Source organism: Panthera tigris, chromosome D4, assembly GCF_018350195.1.
Source record: "Panthera tigris isolate Pti1 chromosome D4, P.tigris_Pti1_mat1.1, whole genome shotgun sequence".
NCBI lineage: Eukaryota > Metazoa > Chordata > Mammalia > Carnivora > Felidae > Panthera > Panthera tigris.
The window spans coordinates 92,710,147-92,732,750 of NC_056672.1; the positions used below are offsets into that span (position 1 = coordinate 92,710,147).

Consider the following 22,604-nt stretch of genomic DNA (forward strand, 5'->3'; position numbering starts at 1 on the left):
ATATGTTTCTAAAAGTGGAAATCTTTAAGCAAAATGCCAGCTAATAAATGCAGAAAAGATGAAATCGTTAGAAACCTGACATTTTGCAGCCACCCCCTGGGGTAAAAAGTTTTGGGAGACAAGCTGTTCCCATGGCCCTCCGTCCTCCCGCGGAACCTTCTGTGTCCCTTCCAGCCCCCTAGAAGGGGTCTCTGATGGGAGACTGACCACGGCCAAGCTTGAGCGGTGCGGGCTCTGGGATCCTTCCTTGTGGCCCCACTGTCTCCAGGCTCTACTGCCACCGAGCCCTGCAGTCCCTGGGAGTCCCCACACTGCCCCCAACCTTTGCACACGCTCCACCGGGACGCCGGTCTCAGCCCAGAGACCACCTCCTCCTGAGAGCCCTCCTACATCCTGGGTGAGAGGGACACAGCCCAGCGCACACTGCCCATGGGCCCTGAGTGGGCACGGGGCCCAGGGTCTAGGCCTCAGGGAGCACAGGCCCGAAGGGCGGGCAACCGTGGCTCAGAGCAGCCCATGTAGGACCTGCCTCCGGGCAGGCAGTCTGGGCTATGTAGGCGGGGCAGGGGAGGGGGGTGATGGACAGCCCCCGCCTCAGTCTCCCCATCTGTAGCAACAGCTATTTACAGGGATGAGGGCCCTCCCCCCCCCACCCTCCCCCCAGGCTAACCCAGCCACCTTCCCCTCACGCTGGGCCCACCGCTCCGGGACGCTGCAGATGCCCCTGTGGGGCAAGGGCCATACCAGCATCAACCGGGCCCATCTTCACCCCAACGCCCCACTCCACACACGCAGGCTGGCGCTGGTTTTTTTGTTCATTTATTTAAAACAAACATCTGTGCGCTATGTACAGGTCTGGCTCCCGGGCAGGTGGGTGTGCAGGGGGCCAAGCTGGGTGGGAGAGAGCAATGGCAGGGGGCAGGGGTGGGGAGGGGATCCGGCTGCTCGTCTGGCCAGCGGGGCAGCTTCTCCGTCCCTGCTGCCCGGCCCACCCCCTTGAGGCAGCCCTCCCTGGCCCATGCCCATGGCTTCCCTCAGGTGGGGGCCTCCCCAGATGAGAGCAGGATGAGGGGGCCTCTTCCTAGAGCAAAATAAATAAGGGCCGGGGGCGGGACCTAACCCAGTCCCCATCCTCAGCCCCAGGCCGGCCCATCAGTCTCGGGTGTCAGAGAAAGGCCCGTTCAGGAGCCAGGCCCGGCCAACAGGGTCTGGTGGCACCTGGTGGCCCTGGGGGTGGTGGGCAGAGCTGGACGGGGTCAGAGGCTAGGGGCCGGCCAGACCCCAAGGCTTTAAGGCAGAGCAGGGTGAGGGTGTGTGCGGCCCAGGGCCAGGCCAACCTTTGGCACAATCAGGGGAGGGCAGCGCAGTGGCCTCAGGCAGTGCTGAGGACAGGTGAGGGGCTGGAGGGGGCCCCCACTCCAGGGCCTCGTGGCGGGCACTGGGGGGCACAGGGTGGGGCCTCGGCCACCGCCTGACTTCTGTCCCCACTGCGCGTCCTTGAGCCAGCGCCTGACGGTCAGCAGAGTGTGTCCGTGTTGAAGGACAGCTGGGCCTGGTAGGTAGACGACAGGTGAGCCGCGCTGGGGGAGGCGTCCGCTACCCCACGCACCCGCGGGCCTGGGACTGGATCCCCCACCTCGGTCTCCCGTGAGTTCTCCCTCAGTGGCCAAGTCTGGTGGCTCCTGTGTCCCCAGGCTCTGCTCCCCCCTACCCCACCTCTGCCCGTGTCTGGAATCCCTCAAGGTTTCCAACGTGTCTCGGGGTCTACAACCAGTCTGTTTCCACCTGTGCCCGGAGCCTCCTGTGTCCACCCTAGTCCTGAGCATCCGACGGATCCCTCAGGGCGGCAGGAGTCCCCGGGGCCACTCCTCTCCAAGCCCTCTCCTTATGCAGAGCCTGAGCCCTCTCTCTGGCCAGCCTGGCCGCCCTGACCTTACAGGCCGGGCTCACCCGCTCCTCCTCGAAGCTGATGAGGCCCTCGTCCTCTGTGTCCAGGTCCTCGGGCTCGTCAGCCACGAGTGCCCGCAGCTCGGTGGGGGCGGGCCGGGCCCGGAACAGGCTGAGCAGGCGGCCCAGGGGAGACCGCAGAGCCGAGGGGGGCTCTGTCTCCTGCTGCTCCAGGTTGTCGCTCTGCTTCTTGGCGAAGTTCACAAATACCTGGCGGGCGGGGTGCGTGGGTGGGTGAGCGGGGTGCAGCCCAGGCAGGCCCGAGGCGCCGAGCTGGGGCACTCACGTTGTCCAGGGTGGTCTGGCTGACCGAGTAGTCCTCGATGCCCAGCACGCCCGCCACCTGCTCCATCTTGCTGAACACCTGAGCCAGGGAGATGTGCTCGGACTGCAACTGGTACTGCACCTTCGTGTGGTGACGCTCCTGGGGACGCGGGGAGGTCAGAGGCGGCTGGGCGCCCCGCCCCGCCCCTGGGGCCCCGCCCCGCCCCGCCCCTGGGGCCCCGCCCACCTTGAGCACAGCCTCCGGGAAGTTGCGGTTGAAGAACCGCACCACGTCCTTCACGTTCTGGCTGCTCTTCGTCCTCACGGTGATCATGTATCCGTCTCCGAACCTGCGGGACAGGCCTGTGGCCCCGAGCCCCGAGCCCCCCGTCCCCTCCCCGCGCCCCCCCTCCCCCCCCCCCCCCCCCCCCGCCGCCGCCGGCACCCTCGGCTCGGCTCACCGGTTCTTCAGGTGCTGGATGCTGCCCAGACAGCGCAGGCGCCCGTTCACCATGATGGCGAGGCGCGTGCACAGCGCTTCGCACTCCTCCATGCTGCGGGGCGGAGACGCAGGGGCTGGGGCGGGGCGCGCGGGGTGGGGGCGGGGCGCGCGGGTGGGGGCGGGGCGCGCCGGGGTGGGGGCGCACCTGTGCGACGTCAGCACCACCGAGCGCCCCGTCTTGATGAGGTCGAGGATGAGGTTCCAGAGGAAGCGCCGGGCCTTGGGGTCCATGCCAGTGGTGGGCTCATCCTGGGGGCGGGCGGCGCCAGGCTCAGCGGCTGCGGCGCGTCCACCCCGCCCGGCCCGGCCGGCCGCCTCCCGCCCCGGCTCACCAGGAAGATGAAGGCCGGGTACCCGATGAGCGCAATGGCTGTGGACAGCTTGCGTTTGTTGCCCCCGCTGTAGGTGCCGGCCGGCTTGTCGGCGTACTTGCTCAGCTCCAGCTTCTCCAGGGCCCACTTCACCACCTGGGGGCGAGGACTGGCGTCAGGGCCCGCCCCTCTTGCCCGCCACGCCCACGCCCCGCCCCCCTTGGGCGACCCTCACCCGGGCCTCGTCCTTCCAGGGAATGCCACGGAGCCGCGTGTACAGCTGCAGGTGCTCCCGGGCTGTGAGCTCGTCGAACAGGGCGTCGAATTGCGGGCAGTACCCCAGACTCTGCTGTACCTGGAGCAGCTCCTTGAGCACACTGGGGACACAGTGCCATCAGCGCCGGCGGCCGCAGTCACCCCACCCGCCCAGGCGCCCGCCCGCCCGCCCGCACCTGTGCCCGTTGACAAAGGCCTCGCCCCCTGTCGTGCTCTCGTCACCCGTCAGCATCTTGAAAGTGCTGGTCTTGCCCGCGCCGTTCACGCCCAGGAGGCCAAAGCACTCGCCAGGACGCACGCCGAGGCACAGGCGATCCACAGCCAGGATGCGGCCTATCTTGCGGGACTTGTACACCTGGTGGAAGGGAAGGGTCAGCCCACCCATCGGGGCTGCCAGTCGGGCTGGCCGGCCCCTGAACCACACTGGGCTCCGCCCCTGCCTGCAAATATGACCCACCTGGGCCCCACCCCTCTGCCTGGGCCCGCCCCCGCCTGCAAACACACCCCTACCTGGGCCCCGCCTACACACCTGGGCCCCGCCCTGCCTGCAAACGTGCCCCACCGGGGCCCTGCCCCTGTCTGGAAACATGGCCCCCACATGGGCTCCGCCCTCTGTCTGGGCCCCGCCCCTGCCTGCAAATATGACCCACCTGGGCCCCACCCCTGTCTGGAAACCGCCCCCCCCCCCAGCTCCGCCCTGCCTGGAAACACGCCCCTACCTGGCCCCGCCCGAACACCTGGGCCCCACCCCCGTCTGGAAACAGACTCCACCTGGGCCCTGGTACACCTTCCGGCCCCCCCACCCCACCCCGGGTCCCGCCCCTGCTCGGAAACACACCCCACCTGGGCCCCGCCTCCCACCTGGCCTCTATCTCACAAGCCCAGGGCCCACCTTGGTCAGGTTCTCAATCTTGACCATGTCATTGTCAGCGTCCCCCCGCAGCACTCGCTGCCGCTCGCTGGCCACATCCACATCATCCTCCACAGGTTTGGTAGACACTGGCATTCGCCTGTGGGGACAGGGTGGCGGAGTCATCACCCAGTGCTCCCCACCTTTCTGTGGCCACGGCAGGGAGACGGGCAGTGCCCGGCCGGCCACTGGCCCCCACATCTCCCTGCACTCCCCCACTCACTGTGGCTGCCGCAGGAAGTTGTACTGGCACATGATGGTGAGGAAGAAGCCCACGAAGCCTTCGACCGTCATGGCCACCAGCCCCCTGGTGACGATGTCCCACTCGAATGGAGACTTCATCTTGTCAAACTGGCCTGTGGGGCAGCCGGCTCAGGGCCTGTGCCTGCGCCCCCGGCAGCCATGTCCTTCACGCCTGAACCCTCAATCTCCGGGCCGGGCCGGGCCGGACCCCCCTCCGCACGCCCACCCACCCCGCTCACCAATCTTGGCGTAGTACTCGTTGATGTATTCGTTATACGCCATTTCCATGAGCCCGTGGCCCAGGTTGTAGTTGGGGAAGATGAGAAAGCAGCTTTTCAGGTAACTGTTGACAACCTTCAAGTCCTGGAGGGTGACGGGGGGGTCACGGGCACAGCCTCGGGCCTGCTGCCCACCACGCCCGGCCACCCCGCTGCCCCACCTTGTCGTGCTCAAAGAGCTGCAGCAGGAAAGTAGCCACGGTGGCCGTGATGCCAATGAAGAGGTTGATGACGATGAGAAACACGTAGGCGGAGCTGGGCACCTCGAACCAGAAGGAGGCCGGGTACATGATGGGGGTGATAGACCACCTGCGGGCAGGCGGGCAGGAGGCGGTCACGGGGAGCCCGCCCCCACCCCAGGCCCTCCTCCCGGCCCACTCCCCCTTACCCATACAGCAGGAAGAGAGAGAGCACGGCGGGGAAGTTGGTGGGTGACGTGTAGGCCGGTAAGTCGAACACGAACAGGATGATGACGCAGCAGGTGGCCGGGACCAGGTAGTTAAGCTACCAGAGCAAGAGTGGCAGGTGAGGGCCCAGGAGCAGGGGTGAGGGGTGCAGGAGTGGGGCTGGGGGGGTGCTGGGGCCAGAACCAGCGGGCCTGGCAGGAGACAGGGGGAGGGGACGGCAGGGGTCTAGGGGTAGAGGGAACCCCCCTCAGCCATGCAGGAGGAGCACACCATGTCCCACACGTAGTTGGCCAGCCAGTAGATGACGGGGTTGCAGCCACTGACAAACTGTAGGTGCTTGGCTTTGGTAGACTTCTCAGCCACCAGGAAGACCACGAAGCTGGCTGGCACGAAGGACATGGCCACGATGATGAAGATGGCGATGACCACATCTGTGCCCTGCAGCCTGGGGGCAAGGCAGCCATCAGCCCTGCCCCGCACCCGCACCCCGTCCCCCCCACCCGCCCGCATACATACAGGTAATCCAGGGAGAGGCTGGCACTTGTCTTGTTCATGGGGTGGTTGGTGACGGTGATGCCTGCAGACAGGGGAGGGCAGCCTCAGGGACCTGCTCCACGCCCACCCTGCCCGGCCCCCAGCCCAGCCCACCCAGGCTCACCATAGGCTGCCGGGTTGCCCTTGCTCCTGGGCAGGTTGGCACGCAGAATAGCGTTATTGAGGCTGTTGAGGTAGGTGGGCATGCTGTGATAACCCTTGTTGTTGTAGAAAACCTGGGAGGGACGCAGAAACACCCTTAGAGCACCGTGGGTCCCTGCAGCATGCCGGCCACAGCTGGACGCTGCAGGGCCCGGGGCCGTGCCGCTCACCTGGGCTGCCCGGCGCACCGCAATCTTCCGCACCATGACTGGGGCCCGGGCACCAAACGAGGCTGGGATGGACTTCTGGACGTTGCCAAAGGTGATGGCCCCATACCTGGGCAGGTGGGTCGAGCGGCGTGAGGCCAGGCGTGCAGTGGGTGGTCTGCCCCCTCGCCCACAGTTGGCACGAAGCCCCACCTGACTCACCGGTGCAGCCGGAAGCGGTCAGAGGTGAAGAGCAGGTACTCGGAGACGTTGTGGCCGGTGATGTCGGTCAGGATGTCTCCTGTGACCACCCGCATCTGGGGCGGGTGCCCACCCACACCCCCCGGGCAGGAGAAGCCGGTGCCCTGCGCAGAGCAGGTACAGCGGATAGGCTCCCGCACCAGGCGCGGTAGGGAGGGTGCTGACGTCCAGTTGTCTGCGGGTACAGCCGGCAGTCAGCTTAGGTCCGTGCCGTCCCACGCCCCCCGGCAGCCTGGTGGGCCCATACCTGGCCCAGAGGTGGGTGGCAGGGAAGCGTTCCAGGCCTGCAGGGGGTCCTCCTCTGGGGACACAGGGGAGTCGGACGGAGCAGGTGAGGGTGGGGGCGGCACGAAGTTGGACAGCGGCAGCCCCTGCGTGAAGGACTCCAGGCACATGCTGTCGAAGAACCTCGCGGCCAGCAGCCGTGACTCGCCACTGGTCAGATTCAGCGTGGGCCCCAGCGAGCCATTGGCCGGAGATTTCAGCACGCAGGTGGCGCCCACGCCCGATGGCAGCCGGAACGTGCTCACAAGCTGCTGGGGGCTGGCATCCGGCGACAGTCGCAATCTGTGGAAACCCGCGGTGTGAGCCTAGCCTGGGCGGTGGGGGGGGAAGAGTGCCCGCCCACCTTCCCCTCCCTCACCCGGCCCCTGTCCACCACAGCTGCCCAGCAGATGGCCTCACCGGTCCTCCTGGCGCTCCTCGTTGGCATAGGGGATGAAGTTGCCACGGGGCTGGGTGTAGTTGTGGTACTGGGAGGGTGACAGGACCAGAGGGGGCAGGTCACCTGGCAGGATGCACGAGGAAACCTGAGCAGGTTCTGACTGCCTGCTGGTGGCCCCCAGGCCTCAGTCCCCTCTTCCCAATACCCACGGGGTTGGAGCTTGGGGGCCTGGCCCTGAGGAGGCCCGAGTCCCCAGTAAGCCCCCAAGTGTGCCCGCCAGGCCCAGAGCGGGCGGTCCAGGAAGGGGGAAGAGCCACAGCCCCACTGCAGTGGGGCTCTGGTCCCCCCAGCACGCTGCCTGACCCAACGGCCATACCAATCTCAGGGACGGAGAGGGCCACGGTCATGGCCACGCAGACGAAGAAGGCGGGGAGCAGGATCTGGGAAGACAGGGCCTTGGAGTTGCGGCGAGCACAGTGGAAACGCTTCACCAAGAGTCCGTGGAACTGGCGCACCTTCAGCCACCAGCCCTCCAGCTTGCGGCTGCCCTGGCCGACCCTCGAGAGGGCCTCCGCCTCAGCCTCTGCACAGGGAGGGGGGCTGAGCAGGCGGCCCGACGCCACCCTCCGGGGACCCTACCAGCCCCAGCCAGCCGCACCCCCCCACCTTGCAGGCTGACGTTGTCGGGGTCCTGCGCGTTGTCGAAGAGGGGTCGGTAGTCGCCGTAGACGTCTGCGTAGGTGGCCCCCTCGTCTCCACGGGTAGAGCCTACCGAGGACGCGGACTGCAGTGACACCTGTGACTGGGCCAGCTCTGTGCTCCGGGCCAGATCGCCAACGTGCACCTCCCCCGACGGGCCCTCCGCCACTGGGAGCACATCCTTCCTGGACTCCTTCACATCTGCCACAGCACAGGGGCCAGGGAGGGGACAAGGGGGACTCAGACCAGCGTGCCACCCCCAGTCCCCATGCTCACCCACCAAGACCCTCACCCCACCTCACCCTGGGGCGCCCCAATTCCCATGGCCACCCACCGACCCAGGCTCCTCAGCCCCAGAGCCAGCCTGGCAGGGAACCCTGGCACCTTGTTCCCACCCAGAATCCTCGGTCCCCAGAGACCAGGCTAGAGTGGGCAGACAGCTGCGGGTCCAAGGTCAGGTGGGGTGGAGCGGGGCTCCCACCTGCCTCACTGTTCTCCAGAGACTGGTCCTCCTCTGACACCTTGAGGAACACCTCCTCCAGCGTCGTGTCCATCAGCCCGAAGCTACTCAAGTGCAGAGTGTCCAGACTGCGCTCCAGATGCTGGGAAAGGGCTGTGCGTGACCCGATGCGGCAGGGACCGCCCCTCCCGCGCCCCGCCCTGGAGCCCACTCCACCACCACCAGGACCCCGCCCCCTCCACACCCCGCCCTGGAGCCCACTCCACCACCACCACCACCACCACGACCCCGCCCCCTCCACACCCCGCCCCGCCCCGCAACTCACTCCACCCCATACCTGGAAGAGGCGCTCAAAAGCCCCCTTCTTGGCGGCCTCACTAGGCAGGATGTAGGAGAGCTCTGTGCTCGTGTCGGAGACTAGCAGGCAGGAGGCCACGTGCTTGCGGATGAACTGGGAGACCTGGGGCTCTGAGCAGCTGCTCAGCTGGGTGCGGCCTGGGGGGCTGGACGTCAGCCCTGGCTCTAGGAGGGGTGGGGAATGGAGAAGAGCTTCACCAGGGGGGTGGGGGGCTGGGGGAGGGGGATCCTCTACGGGGGGAGCCCAGCCAGGTCAAGAGGAGGACCGAGGAGAGGGACCAGGCACCCCAGGCTCACTAAGGTAAGCCTTGAGGGCCCGCCCCTCGAGCTCACTGGTCTTGGAAAGGGGGTCCTGGGAGAGGGGGGCCCCAGGCCGGCTCAGGCAGTCTCAGCACAGACCTTGGGGGTCCCCAGGCTCAGCAGGCCGCTTGACCAGAGTAAGGCGGTAACCGTCCCCATAGGCGCCCTTGAGGAAGAGCGGGGAGCCGCAGCACTTGAGTTTCCCGTGGGAGATGATGGCTATGCGGTCCCCCAGCAGGTCGGCCTCGTCCATGTGGTGGGTGGACAGCAGGATGGTGCGGCCTGGAGGGGGGTGAGGGACCAGGCTCAGGGTGCTGGGCTGGGTGGGGCCGGCCGGGGCCGCCTGTACCCACCCCGCGCTCCGCTCACCCGGCTTGTACTTCAGGATGAGGTCCCAGATGGCTCGGCGTGCGTAGGGGTCCACGCCGGCGGTGGGCTCGTCCAGGATGATGGCGCGGGAGCCGCCCACGAAGGCGATGGCCACGGAGAGCTTGCGCTTCATGCCGCCCGACAGCGTCTGCACCAGCGAGTGCCGCTTGTTGGACAGCTCCAAATCTTCGATCATTCTGCGGGCAGGGCGGCGCATGTAGGGGCGCGGCGCATGTAGGGGCGCGCGCGCACGTAAGCCCCTACGTGCGCGCGCGGGCTCCCACCACCGCCCCGGGGCCGCCCCGGAGCCCCGCCCCCACCCCACCCACTTGTCCATCTCCTTGCGGATCTCCTCCTGGGCCCTGCTCTTGAGCCTCGAGTAGAACCAGAGATGCTCCTCCACCGTGAGCCGGTCAAAGAGCACGTTGTGCTGCGGACACATGCCCAGGTTCTTGCGGATCTCGTCCATCTCCGTGCGGATGTCGTGCCCGTAGATGGTGGCCGAACCCGAGGTCGGCGGGAACAAGCCCGTGAGGATGGACCTGGGCGGGTGGGCAGGGTCACGACCCCCACCTCCTGCCGGGAGCCCCACCCTGCTGCCCACCTGGTGAGGACCCACCCCCGGCCCCGACACTCACATGGTCGTTGTCTTGCCAGCCCCGTTGTGTCCCAGGAAGGACACCACCTGGTTCTCGTAGAGGTTCAGGCTCAACCTGTTTAAGGCCAGCTTCTTATCGTTCTTGTAGACCTTGGTGAGCTTGTCCACACAGACCACCAGCGGCAGGTGGGTGGGCTCCTCCTCCATGCCCCGCGTCTCCTCTGCACGAGGGCCGCGGGTCAGCCGAGGACGCCCCGGGGTCCCCCAACCCCAGTGACTGCCCCGGCCGCCCCCTGGGTGCCCGCCTCACCCAAGCGCCGGCTCTCCATGGCACAGGCCTGGTCCTCCTCCATGACGCTGAGCCGGGGGGCGCGAGCCCATGGCCAGCTCCACTCCCACGCCTCTGTGCGCCCGCTGCCGAGCCAGTAGGACTTCTGCAGTGGGAAGTACCAGGGCCGGGGTAGCCCGTACATGCCTAGGGGTTGGGGGGGTGGTGCAGAAGGCAGGCTGACCCCGGGCCTGGTGTCAGGTCCGCCCCAGGCCATGCGCACCCTCTAGGGAGCCACACAGCCTCTCCTTTCCCCCTGCAGAGGGTCAGCTGGTACCTGGGTGCACCGCCTCGATGTACCACGTGAGCACCCCGTAGACGGCCGCGTCCACCATCAACATGGTGACGGCCAGGAGCAGGTTGAAGTCATCACCTTCCACAGGCGACTGACTGAACGTGTGCCACTGGATGCCCACACCTGCCACCTCGTACAGGGCAAAGTACTTGGAGCCCAGGCCGAAGGCTGTGGTGGACATCAGGGACTGAGGGCACAGTGGTGTCAGCGGGGGAAGGAGGATGGGCCCCGCCCCACCCCCAGCCATCCCTGATCCTCACCGCGATGCACTTCTCAAAGGCGGTAATCTTATCGTGGGCCACCTCCTCGCGGATCGCCACGTACATGTAGGGCACGTAGCTCAGGAAGTAGATGATGCCACCGCAGGCCGAGGCCAGCTTGGCCTTGGAGTACAGCACAGACACCAGGAAGCTAGGGTGGGTGGGGCCACGGCCATCAGCCACACCCGACCCTTAGGGCACAGCCCAAAGCCCTCCTGGCGCAACCTCCCGGGGGACAGAGGAGCTCCAGAAGGGGTGTTTCTGCGTTTTCTGGGTGAACGCAAGAGGCACTCTGCCAGGGCCCAGCAAGGCTCCCTGCCAGCCCCCTGCCAGCCCCACGGTGCTCACCAAAACATGATGGTGGCCACAGCGTAGACGGCCAGGAAGAGCCAGATGATAAGCACGTGACTGTGCATGAGAACCTGGCCGTACTTGAGGATGGCCGTGAGGGCCGTCACAGAGATGGAGAGCTGCACAAAGCCCGTGATGAACCAGGCCACCCAGTGCACGGCGTTGTTCAGGCCCATTGTCTTCATCACCTGTGGGCAGGTGGCCGGGGGAGGCGGGGGGGGGGGGGGATGCAGGCAGGAGGCCTTGGGATGGGGTGCCACGAAGGAATGACGGGTCTCTGCCCTACCAGCCAGGCCCAGGGAAGGAGAGGTGCCCACGGTCTCCCCTCCACCTTCACCGGTCCCCCTGCCTCTATCCTTGCCCCCTCCCCCCTCCCCCCCCACCCCCCCGGCCCCCCACCTCCTTCAGCCGGTGCTCCTTCTCTGCTACGATGTGCTGGATGGTCATGGCCACTGAGTAGACCCAGGAGATCACCATGCAGAGCGGCATCATGTGCTCGATGACAAACAGGAAGCTGGGGGGGTCGGGGCGGGGGCGTGAGGGGAGGGGCTCAGCCTGAGCCCCAGCCCCCGGCCCCCCCCCAACACACACTCACTCGTCTCGCGTGTAGCAGGGGTAGGGGAACATCTGCACATAGTTGCCAGGCTCCACCACGTCGTGCCCCACGAAGGTGTTGATGATGGCACGCTCCATCATGTCTGCAGGTGGGAGAGGTCAGCCACGGCAGGGGGGGGTGGCCAGGCCCTACCCCGGCTGCCCCAGGAGCGGCCCTCACCCTGGATCCAGACGAAGCCGTACAGAAAGTAGAAGCGGCCGCCTGTGTTGGGCCCCGGCCGCCAGTAGGCCCGGCGGATCTCGTTGGTTTTCTCAGTGAAGCTGGAGTTTTGGCGGATCTTGTAGTGCACGTGGGGTGGCAGGGAGCCGTCCTTGCGGGTCTGGAAGATCACGCCTGGAGACAGGACGAGGGGCAGGTGGAGGGGCAGAGCCCAGGCTGGCCTCAGGGTGAAGGTGTGAAGGGAGGAAGGGGCGGGGACACGAAGGGGACTGTCTAGCCAGAGCACCACTGGGCCACGAGGGGCAGGTCCAGGGAAAAGGTGGGGCCGGGGAGCTGGGAAGGTACCTGTTGCAGGGGCAGGGCTGGGCTGGGGGCGGGGCGTGAAGCAGGTACAGGGTCTGGGGCAGTGCCAGGGGGTGAGGGGCGGGGCTGGGAAAAGATAGGGGAGTTGTAGGGCAGGGCTAGGGAGGAGGGGGACCGAGGTGGGGCAAGGCTGAAGAAGGAAAAGGGGCACAGGGGCAGGTACAGCGGACAGGAGGGCTGTGATGGAGAGACGCGAGGCTAGGGCTGGAGGAGGGGGGAGGAGGAAGAACAGGAGTTAGGGACCCGCCCGAGGGGGACCAGCTCACTGGCGAACACGGTGACATTGTCCTGGTAGGCCTGGTTGAGAGTATAGTTGACGATGCTCTCCTCGTCGGGAAAACCCTTGAAGATGTCCACACTCACCTGAGGGGAGGGGCGTTGTTGGAGCCGGCGCCCCGCCCCGGCGGAGCCCGAGGGGCCACGCACCCCACCTTGGACATGAACTGGATCCAGCCGCAGGCCGCGTTGTCAATGGTGTCTAGCTGCTGCAGGAGCGCGGAGCCGTTGGGCAGCGAAAAATTGTCCTGGCGCAGGGCAGGCGGGAGCTCCTCCAGCGACAGGTTCAATGCCTCGGGGTGCAGCCGCAAGTCCGCCACGTACTGGGGGTGGAAGCCTGGCTCAGGGGGGCGGGGCTGACACCGGGGGCTCCGCCCACCCCACCCCGGCCCAGCACCCCCGCCGCCTTCTGCAGCCCAGCCCCGCCCAGCACCCCCGCCGCCTTCGGCAGCCCAGCCCCCCACCGGGACCCCCGCCACCTGCTGCAGCCAGTGGAGGTGTTGCTGCAGCCTGCCCTCCTCCAGGAAGCTGCGGATCTCGGCAGAGATGTTGAGCCACACTTGGGCGTAGTGAGTCACGTTGCCTACAAGGGCAAAGGTCTCGTTGGCCTGCAGAGGGTGAGGGCACGGGTCATGGGGCTCAGGGCGGACCCCAGCCGGCAAGGGGGGACCTCCACTCCTTTGTCTCCCCCTAGGCCAGTCCTCCCCCAAACCAGTGTTGCTCTGGCCACACTGCCACCTAGAAGCTCGAAACCCTCCCCTCCCCAACCTTTCCGCAGTGACCCCACGAAACAGGCTGTGCTCTGGCTCCTGGGGCAACATGGCTTCGGGGTTCCCCTACGTCGCCAGCTGTGCCTTCCTGCCTCCTCTGTCGGACCCTTCTCCACGTGTCCCTTCCAGGGTCCTGACACCTGGCCCTTGCCTCCCTGCCCCCGGTCATCCTAAAGACCCCTCCATAGACTCCCCCCTTTCCGGGGCCATTTCCAGCCCTAGCTTCTACTTCTCCCAGACAGGACTCCCCCTGGATTGGCCACCGACACCTTGCCCTCAGCTGGTCCCATACCGCCTAGCTACCCCACCCAATCGTCACCCACTGGGTGCCGCAGAGATCCTCACGTGCAGCCTCTCCTCTGTCCAAACCAGCACTGCGGGCCCTGGCCATGCCTGACCCCCAAGGGCCTCTGCACCCTAAACGCCCCCTGTGGGTTCTCCCCCTCCCCCGCAGAGCCGAGTCAGTGCTCCAGCGCCAGGCTGCGCCCCTCCCATGCCAATTCCACCAACCCCACTCGGCACAGGGGTCCCGGGCCTGCAGAACCCGGTGCCCAGCTCCTTCAGCTCCTGCCCCAGAGACACGTGCAGCTCGAGCACACGGCACGCCAGACTTGCCAACCTTGAGAATGACGCGGTCGGCCTCGGAGCCTGCTGGCGCGTACAAGATCTTGGGATTGCTGGTCATAAGGTGCACGAGGAGGCCCAAGTTCCGCTGCTCCTTGCTGGTGAAGCCCAGGGAGCTCATGTTGCCCCGCCGCAGTGCCTCGGGCTCGATGGTGCTAGGGTGGGGGCGGGGCATGAGGGGCGGAGCCCGGGGTCTGGATCCGGGAGGGAGGGGGGTGGGGGTGGAGCCTCAAGAACTGACGGGGGCGGGACCTCAGCGTGGAAGGGGTGCATCGGCAGGGGTGGGGCATGGGGCCGGGATACAGAGCCGGGTGCCCCGGTGTCAAGATGGGCGGGGGTCAGAGCCAGGCCTGGGATCCGACCCCCACCCCTGTCTCCCTGCCGCCCACCTACCGGTTGTTGCCGCACAGGATGGGCTGCAGGCCGGCCCAGAGCTGCACGAAGGCAGAGCATTGGCCCTGCAGCGCGTCGGAGGAGGCAGGAGCCGCAGCGGACGGAGCTCCCTCCTCCGCTGTGGAGTTGGAGCCCGTGCCCGCCGCCGCCGCCGCCGCCGCCGCCCCCGTGCCGTTGGCCATCCTGCCGGGGCCGCTGGCTGGGGACCCCGGAGGGCGACGGGCGCAGGCACCCTGGGGCAGCAGCAGGGCCAGAGCTGAGAGGACGTCCACATCCTGCAGAACTTTCTGGGCGTCCAGCAGGTCCTCCAGCAGCGCCTGCAGCCGCTGTGGGGGTGGTGGCTGCTGCTGGGGAGCCGAGCCGTTGGGGGTGTCCAGGCCCAGCTGAGGAGAAATGAGCATGTGGGGAAATGCAGCCCTAGGAGGAGCAGGGGCTGGGGGCCGATCTGGAGGTGGGTCAGGGAGGGCACAGGCTGGGATGAGAGGATGCGGGAGGGTCGGCATCCAGAGAGAAGGTGAGCATTGGCGAGGGGCTAGGAAGCACACTGGGGCGAGGCCACGGGGTGAGGCAGGGGACACGAGGCATGGTGTCACTGGGGGAGCGCGGGACACCCACCCATGGGCACGCCCCACTGACAGCCTTGGGCCCGGGAGTCCCTAGGACACCGAGAAGCCCCAGCACAGTGGACCTGTGGGCCAGCTGGCAGGCAGGACCTCACCTGCTGTGCGATCCTGGCCACATCCAGCTGGTTATGGAGCTCAGCAGCCAGCCCAGAAAAGCGCTGGGCGCGGGCTGCAGCCTGCCCATTGCAGACGGCATCCCGGTAGCCCCGCAGCGCCCTCTGCTGACCCTGGGACACGGTGAGGATCCGACCCAGCTCCCTGGATCCCCGAGCACACGTGAGTTCCTCCAGGAGGGCAGGCGTCAGCAGCATCTCCTGGGGGCGAGGCACGGGGAACCGCTGGGCGGGAGCCTCAGCCCAGAGGAAACCAAGGCCCTAACCCAAGAAGGCCTCGGGTCGCCCCCTGCGCCACCCACTGTGTCAAGTCTGAGACAGCCCAGGTTCTGTGACGGGGCGGGGGGGGGGGGCGCGGGGGGGGGGAGAGTAGGAGGGATGGACACACATCACTGTCCTGCCTTCCCCCTCTCCATGCCAGCCAGACTCCCAGAGACCTCCCTCACCTCCCAGGAGAAGCTGGGAATTATCAAGGGGGCCCATTTTTTCACCCGCTCTGGCAGAAGCAGGCAGCACACCCCCATCCCACTAAGAGGCCCTCTCACCTCCATCCGGAATAGGGGGTTGTTCCAGGGCTCCTGACCCCTGGGGAGTCCTGACCCCACATCTAGGGCAGGCGAAGGGCCAAACAGCAGGTGATAGACCTGGGGTGTAAAGGGGGCATGGCTCAGGCCAGGAGGTTCCAGAGCCTGGCCCCGGGGCTGCCTCAGAGCCCCGCATCCCCCCCCCCCGCCCCCCCCGTGCCCTCCATTCCTACAAGCAGGGGAGGAGGGTGGAACGCAGTGCCCAGGGCTGGCAGCTACCCAGGAGCAGACACGCGCTCACAGAGGCCGCCTGCCCCACCTCACCTCAGGCAGGTCCACCCGGGCAGCCAGGAGGGCCTGGGCCGTGCTGTTAGGCAGCGACAGATTCTGCATCAGGAAACGCCAGAGCTCCCGTGGGTCCCTGGCCACCGAGCCCAGAGAGAAGGAGGGCACTGGACAGGCAGAAGGATGGCGCTGAGGGCCAGCTGGGCCCAGGGTCTAGGCACCCAGAACAGATTCAGCGCCAAGCTCCCCGCACCAGGCTCGGCCACTGTGGCGGTCAGCTCGGCCGGGACCACCCGAGCACGTCTGCCCCGGGAACTCGGAGTGACCGTTCAGACGGAGGCCCAGCCGCGAGCCCACGGTCAGAAGCGACCAAGCCGGGGTTTGAACCCAGCTGACACCAGAGCTCAGGTCTCAACAACCTCCACCCCCGCCCCGCCGCACAGGCACAGCCCAGCCCAGCCCGCCCAGGGCCCGGTGTGCACCTGCAGGTCTGTCCGGGAGGCTCTCCCAGGCGTCCGGGCCCGAGCGGAGGGTCTCCAGGTGCTGGCGCAGGGCCTCGAGCTCCGAGCCCAGGCTGGGCCGCGCCGGGTCGAACAGGTTGCCCTCCTCCACCACGCGGTTGAGGCGCTCCAGAAGCTGAGTGACCCTGCACCACCATCCGAGGTCACCCACTGGCCTCTGCAGGGGGGTGGGCTCCCGGAGGGCGGGGTGGGGGGCACTCACGTGGAGTTGGCGTACTGCAGGAAGCCAAACTCGTCTCGCTGGCCATCCGGGCACAGAGACTGCATGACGGGCAGGATGCCCGCAGAGGTGAGCGGCGCTGCCGTGTAGAAAGCTGGGGGGGGTTGGCGGTCAGGGCAGGTGAGAGGACCCGAGGGGTGGAGACAGAAGGACAGGAGACGGGGAAGGAGTCAAGAAAGGGAAGGGAGATGAAGCCGAATAAAGAAATTTAGAGAAAGTCAGGGAGGAAAAGCAGCTTCAGGCAGCAGACAGGGGACAGAGGGCCAAGAGCTCTGGTGCAAAGGACCCCAGCAGGTCAGAGGTCAAAGGGTATCTCGCCATCCCTGCGCCCAACTCCCAGGGTGTCCTTCTTCCCTTAGCCAGCCAAGGCCAAAGTGCCCTGACGCCTTCCCCAAGAATTCAGGTGTGGCACGGGTGCCACAGCCCAGGGGAGCACGTGGGGCCCCCCCACCGGGAAGTGACCTCTGACCTCTCTGGCCAGCTGGTTAGCAGAGAGAACGCAGGAACCCACAGGGGTCTGCTGGGGGAGCAGCCAGGTGACCTGGCCCCGGGCCTGCCAAGCAGGGCCGGGTGACCCCACAGGGAGATGGAAACCCCCAGAAGCTGGGCCCGGGAGCCACCGTGGCCCAGGCACACTCAGCACCCACCGCCCACCGTCCCCCAGTGCTCCAGCTGTCCCTGACAGCGGAGAGGGGTTTTTGCAGGACGCAGCCAGGCCCGGAAAGGCTGTTAATGCAAGCGGGGTTGGGGCACGCTTAGGCTGCACCAGGAAGGCCTCACTTACAGACTGCATGCAGGCCCAGGAGGAGGACAAGAGACCATGCGGGGGACGGGTAAAACAGAACAGAGGAGAACCGTGAGGGATGGCCGCCACGGCCGCCCCGGGCCCCTAGCCCAGCCAGGAGGCGCGGCCAGGGACCGCGCGGGGGAGCGTGGCAGCTGGGACACGTGTGTGGCCGCGTGCACACAGGACAGGCATGTGTGATGCGGTGAGGACCGCCTGCCCCACCCTGACCCCCCAGCTGTGCCCTGGGCACCCCCCCCACCAAGGACACTCACCTTCCTTCACGGAGATGGTCGGTTTCTTCTGCCGAAGCCCCAGCAGGATGAAAAAGAGGACCAGAGGGATGAAGATCTCAAAGGCCAAGACCCACTGGAAAGGGAGGTTGAGTAAGGTACCTGCCCGGCAGCCTGGCCTCCCACGCCACCTGCCGGGGGCTGGACGGGACAGGCCTGAGCCCCCCGCTCCCCAGACAGATGTCTTCCTGGTAGGCAGAGCCAGCCTGGGCCCCACATATTCCCACAGAGGCCACAAAAGGTCAACGCAGGCCCTCGGGGGCCAACAGAGTCTGCAGCCCCACCCCCTTCCTTCAAGGGCCTTCTCGAAGGGCGCAACTGCGAGTGTTGTCTGGCCCAGGTCAACCAGGTCTCCCTCCCCCTGGCCCGGGTCCTGTTTGCCACACTGACTTGCCAGGAGAGACAAAACAGCCAGCTTGTGGTCTACTCTGACCCGTGCATCTGCCCAGCTCAGCTTCCCCTTCCCCAGGCTAAGATCTTGGAGGTGGTCGTGGGCCCCATCTCAGCTCCCACAGTCCCCCAGGGTGAGTCCTCCTGGCTGTGACACCCGTCATGACACCCCAAAGCCTGGACAGGAGAAGGCATGGCTCTAGCCCCGGGTCCTGAGCCCCCAGAGAAACCTGGTCAGAGGTCTGACAGCCCTGAGTCCCTGAGGCACAGGTACCTTCTTCCGCCCTGGCCCCTTCCCCTCCCCCCCCCCCAACGTGGTTCACGGCAGTGGGGGGCGCTCAGCAGCCCTGCCTGCCCTCCCCAGCACCCCTGTTCAGCATTCCTGGGACTGCCCCGGCCACCCCCGCCTGGGCGCCAAGGTGAGCCCTGATGGAACTGCTCTGTGTGGAAGACAAATGCCAGCAGCCCCAGGGACCCAGGCCTCCCGTGACCACCCCCACCTCTCCCAGCTCAGGGAGGGAAGGTGGAGAGACGGGACCTCAGGCCAGCTGCCCTGAGGGGGAGCCCCCTGCTCAGCCCAAAGACACGCCCCGACCTCCACTGGCTCTTCTCAGAGGCTCCAGGTTTCCTTCCTCTTCGCCCCCTGCCCCCGAAGCAGCTTCAGAGCCCCCACCCCGGTGGCGGTTCCGCCTGGCCCAGGGCCCAGGCTCCCGGTCCCCTGGGGTGGACCAGCTGCTCCTGTTTATCGCACTCTGACAATCGTGCTCTGTGGCCTGGAACACCCCACTGTGTGTCTGCACCCCACACTCGCCCCAGCCCGTGCCAGCCTCCACCCCCTCCCAGGGCTAGCTGGAGAGGCACCACGGGCAGCCACGGGGCTGGGGGCGGGCACAGAGTGAGGGTGGCTGCATGCAGGTGGCGACGCAGGAGCGCGGGGTCGCGGCCGTGGTGCCAGCCCCACCCACACCCGCCCTGCCACCGGGCACCTCCACCACGTAACTGCAGCAACAGGCCGCGGCTACCTCCTCATTGCTATAGCAACAGCCGCGCAGGAGCTGCTGGGAGGAGGGAGGCCTGCTTGGCGGGCGGGCGGCCAGAGGGGCATCTGGTTACAGGCAGGCAGTGCAGGTTAGGCCCCACCTGGGCGCCCCACCAGCGGCCGGCAAGGTGGTTAAACCCCAGTCCCTTGAGACTAGCCGGGTGCCCCCATGGTGTTGCCGGGGCCTGGGTGCCCACTCTGGGCCTGAGCCACCTCCTGCTGTGTCAAGGGGAGAACAGAGGAGACCTGAACGGAGCGGCCTGACCCTGACCCCAGGGGTGAGGCTACAGCAGTCCCTACAGCAGGGCAGACCTGTCCCAGCTAAGAGGGGATAGGCGACACTCAGATGGAGAAACCAAGGCACAGAGATGGGAAGAGTGAAAGAGCAGGGCACAGAGGGCCTTCGTCCCTTCCCTCCAAACCCAGCCCTCCCCCAGAGAAGCGCATACAACGCAGAGCAGAACCTCTATTGGCCAAGCCCGCAGGTCCAACTCCAAAGCCCAAGACCTTCCCAGGAAAGTGGGGAGCCAGGAGGAGTGGGCTAGGCACTTGGCCAGCCCCTGCCCCAGCCCCACGGCACGAGCCCAGCAAGGCCTTAGCCACCCTGGAGGAGGAATTTCTGATTTGCTGTGGCCTCAGGCCGAGGACCTCCATGTGGCCCAACCAGTCCCTGGTGGTGCCGCTGGGCAGGGTACAGGAAGACTCTAGGGAAGGCCCAACCTAGCAGGTGGGGGCCACTCCCGGGTACCTGGCAGAAGGCACCTCCCACCTGCTTGCCAGGTGCCTCACAAGCCACTGCTCCCTTCCCTGAGCCTTGAGGTCTCCAGTGGATGCAGGGACCATCATTCTAGGCTCTGTTCCCAGACCCTGGGGGCCCTTCCTGCTGAGAACCCTGGGGATAATGCTAATGCCCACATCCCAGTCTCCTTTCCTCCCCTGAGCCCTGCCCTGGTGCCCCCAGTAACCCCAAATCTGAAGCAGGGGAAGGTGCACCAGAGGCTGCAGGCCTGACCCATGGGACCCGGTGCCAGCCAGCCCCAGGCACGTGGGCAGGGAGTGTGCTCAACCCCGGCTCCCTGCCAGGCTCAGGTGCCCAAGGCACTCCTGCCAGCCATGGTGATGATGGCCACCCCACCCTGCCTGAAGCCCTGGGCTTCTCATTATGCACTCCAGAGCCCTTCTCAAGGAGGCACCCATGCAGAGGCTCATCAGCCCCACTGGGCTCAGAGTCAGGTGGGAAAGGAGCCTCTTGGGCCCCAGGTGGGCAAGGGGATGCCTCCTCCTCGGGCCCCCACTCTGGACCCCAGCCTGCTCTGGGCCTCACTGTGGAAAATCCCCAGGGCCCATTCAGAAACCGGAGCTGCCCAGGCCTCTCTGGTGCATGTGCTGCTGTCGGCTGGGCAGGACAACAAGAGATGGCCCTGCCCTTCCCGGGGCAAGAGCGGTGAGGGCCGGCGTGATGGTACCCATTCTGCCCCAGGCTGGCTCCTCACCAGGGCCTCTGCCCCTGACAGCTGCTGTGTCCTGTACCCTCAGGCCCCTGGCCGCCCCAGGCACGGGCGGACAGCTGGGGTGCTTGGAGGTCACATCTCCAAATAGCAGGATCCGGCTCCCAAAGGAAGCTGGGGCTGGGGAGACCAGAAGGCGGACTGGCCTCAGGGAGGACTGCCCCAAAGGACAAAAGGGTGCAGGGCTGCAGGCTGGCCGATGCTGCCACAGCAAGGACATTCCCATTGGTGAGAAGGCAGGAGCACGGGCTAAGGGACTTTCAGGAAGGGTGAAAAAGAGGAGGAGGAGGAAGAGGAGGAGGAGGAGGAGGAGGAGGAGGAGGAGGAGGAGGAAGAGAGGTGTCTGCCCAAGGGCAGAGGGGTGGTGCAGGGAGGGAAGGGGCAGGGTCCCTGCAGGGACTCCAGGGGGGCTGGGCCCAGAGGCCAAGGAGCCTCTGGGCTGGACAGAGTCCCCCCATGACTGTCCTCTGTCCCGGGAACCAGGGCCTCCCGCGACCCCAGGGTCCTGGGACCGCTCGCCCCCCTACTCGCGCAGCTAGACCCCAAGAGCGCGCCGCGCAGGGCGCCCATCCCGTGACTCAGCCGAGCACCGCGAATGTCAGCGGGCGCGGGCCGCGGGCTGGGCACGGCCGAGCCCCCTCCCCAGAGGCCGGAGGCCGGAGCCCGCCAGGGCGGGCGGGGTCCGGCGGGAAGGGGTCTCGGGCCCGCCGCCCCCGGCGCCCGCCCGGGGTCTGCGCGCGCCCGGCCGCACGTGCGCGCGGAAAGCGCGCCGCCGGCCCCGGTGCGCGCGCCCTCTCGCTCGGGGCAGGCCGGGAGGCGCGCGGGGTCGCTCACCGGGCTCCGGCGCTTCAGCGTCACGTTCTTCCAGAGCAGCAGCTGCAGCTGGTGCAGGAAGCCCATGGCGGGGCCGCGCTCCGGCCGCCTTCGCGCCGCGGCCCGCTCCTCTGCGCGCCCCGCCGGCCCCGCCGCCCGCCGCGCCGCTCGGCATCGCCCGCGCGGGGCGGGGCCTCGGGCGTCCGGGACCGGCTCCGCTCTGGCTCCGCCCCCCGCCCGCACCGCCCCCGCTTAAAGGCGCCGCGCTGCGCTGCGCCCGCCGCCGCGACCCGCGCGGGTTCCTGGAGCTCTGCCCCGCCGCGGGCGGCCTCCTCGGTCGCCCCCATCTCGCCAGGCGTTGAAGTGACGTGCCCCAGAGCCCCCGTCTAAACCGACTCATCCCGCCCCTCCGGGGCGCTTTTCTCCCGGGGGCATCGGGCCCGCGCACAGCAGCCCCCGTTGGGATCTTCGCGCTCCCGCAGAGGCGCCCCAAGGCGGTCACTGGCCCCCAGGGCGCCCTGAAGGGATGCTAGGGGAGGCTCGGCTCCCACCGCGTCAACACCTCCACCCGCCCGCGTTCAAGTGCTGCAGGCAGGGATTTCACCTGGACGTCAGAGCCAGGTCTCGGTCCCCAGGGTCACTGCCAGGCTGGAAGGGTGTGGCCGCCCGCACGTGGGGAGGGGAAAGCTTAGCACGGGCTGGAGATGCCACCTGTGCAGGGCGGGCAACGTCTGCCTTCAGTGCGTCCAGAAGCAACGTTCCGGCCCCGCCAGGTGCTTCCCGACCCGCGCCTCTTAAGGCGGGGGATGGGGGGGGTGGGGCTTTTGTGAGAAGCGCTGTAGGTGCGCTGTCCCACCGCCGGAAGAACTTCGTCCCTTGGTCCCTTGTGAAGGAGCCACTTGCTGACCAAGAGTCAGGATGGGCCTGGTTGGGCCGGGGGTGTGGTGCTGCAGCTCTCTGGCTCCCGGCAGGTGGGGCGGGCAGGGTGCTTGAGGAGGCGGAGGCTGCCCCCACTGTAAGGGGCTCGTTTTCCTCTCTGTTTGGGAGAGCAGAGCGAGCCAGGCCTCCACACACGGAATTTGGAATGGAGTGATTTCCGCAGAGGCAGTTTGATGCCTGGTGGGGTGAGGCTGCCGCTTCCCATGGAGGCCAGCAGAGGCCAGCAGGGGGCAGGGAACCTCTGTGGGTGGCTCGGGTGGCTCCTCCCCAGCCTCGGTCTCCCCACTTGCCAACGGGAGGTGCAGGCCGGGAGATGGCCAGTGTCTGTGGTTCGCATAGAGGGTGCACCCTAAGCTGAATGGCAGGCTTTGGGGGGAACCACAGCTACCTGCCCCTTCCCAGCTCCTTCTTTACAGTGGGGTGGGTGGG

At 67.4% G+C, this 22,604-nt stretch overlaps 1 protein-coding gene across 3 annotated transcripts; it reads right to left on the minus strand.

The window, feature by feature from the left end:
* Positions 1 to 803: 803 nt before the first annotated feature.
* Positions 804 to 21,365, minus strand: ABCA2 (ATP binding cassette subfamily A member 2). Of its 3 annotated transcripts, XM_042963795.1 has the most exons (49): positions 21,258 to 21,365; positions 17,469 to 17,562; positions 17,194 to 17,196; positions 16,392 to 16,503; positions 16,151 to 16,314; positions 15,708 to 15,835; positions 15,405 to 15,503; positions 14,842 to 15,060; positions 14,124 to 14,506; positions 13,726 to 13,885; positions 12,816 to 12,944; positions 12,492 to 12,659; positions 12,327 to 12,423; positions 11,698 to 11,871; positions 11,518 to 11,620; positions 11,322 to 11,436; positions 10,920 to 11,110; positions 10,572 to 10,722; positions 10,294 to 10,498; positions 9,999 to 10,163; positions 9,729 to 9,909; positions 9,420 to 9,632; positions 9,091 to 9,287; positions 8,821 to 9,003; positions 8,402 to 8,586; positions 8,086 to 8,206; positions 7,572 to 7,805; positions 7,282 to 7,488; positions 6,926 to 7,028; positions 6,489 to 6,808; positions 6,203 to 6,416; positions 6,005 to 6,110; positions 5,797 to 5,908; positions 5,655 to 5,715; positions 5,409 to 5,583; positions 5,120 to 5,235; positions 4,893 to 5,040; positions 4,693 to 4,816; positions 4,434 to 4,566; positions 4,193 to 4,310; positions 3,477 to 3,655; positions 3,260 to 3,401; positions 3,046 to 3,180; positions 2,859 to 2,962; positions 2,673 to 2,765; positions 2,459 to 2,561; positions 2,234 to 2,371; positions 1,951 to 2,157; positions 804 to 1,552 (listed from the first exon to the last, which is right to left on the minus strand). In XM_042963795.1, exons 1-49 carry the CDS (start codon positions 21,321 to 21,323, stop codon positions 1,517 to 1,519), a joined length of 7,314 nt encoding a protein of 2,437 aa, XP_042819729.1. In that variant the 5' UTR covers positions 21,324 to 21,365; the 3' UTR covers positions 804 to 1,516. The 3 variants fall into 3 exon arrangements, with proteins under 3 accessions (XP_042819729.1, XP_042819730.1, XP_042819731.1); XM_042963796.1 differs by lacking the exon at positions 17,194 to 17,196; XM_042963797.1 differs by lacking the exons at positions 14,842 to 15,060; positions 15,405 to 15,503; positions 15,708 to 15,835; ... (3 more) ...; positions 17,469 to 17,562; positions 21,258 to 21,365 and having other exon boundaries at positions 12,816 to 12,919; positions 14,124 to 14,272.
* Positions 21,366 to 22,604: the final 1,239 nt, after the last annotated feature.

Bases quoted from the DNA above. Each gene is read 5' to 3' on its own strand.
- ABCA2 (XM_042963795.1), bottom strand. From the start codon at position 21,323: ATGGGCTTCCTGCACCAGCTGCAGCTGCTGCTCTGGAAGAACGTGACG. The intron at 2,562-2,672 runs GTGAGCCGAGCC...CCTGTCCCGCAG, and splicing joins ATCCAGCACCTGAAGAACCG to GTTCGGAGACGGATACATGA. The intron at 2,372-2,458 runs GTGGGCGGGGCC...CCGCGTCCCCAG, and splicing joins TCCCGGAGGCTGTGCTCAAG to GAGCGTCACCACACGAAGGT.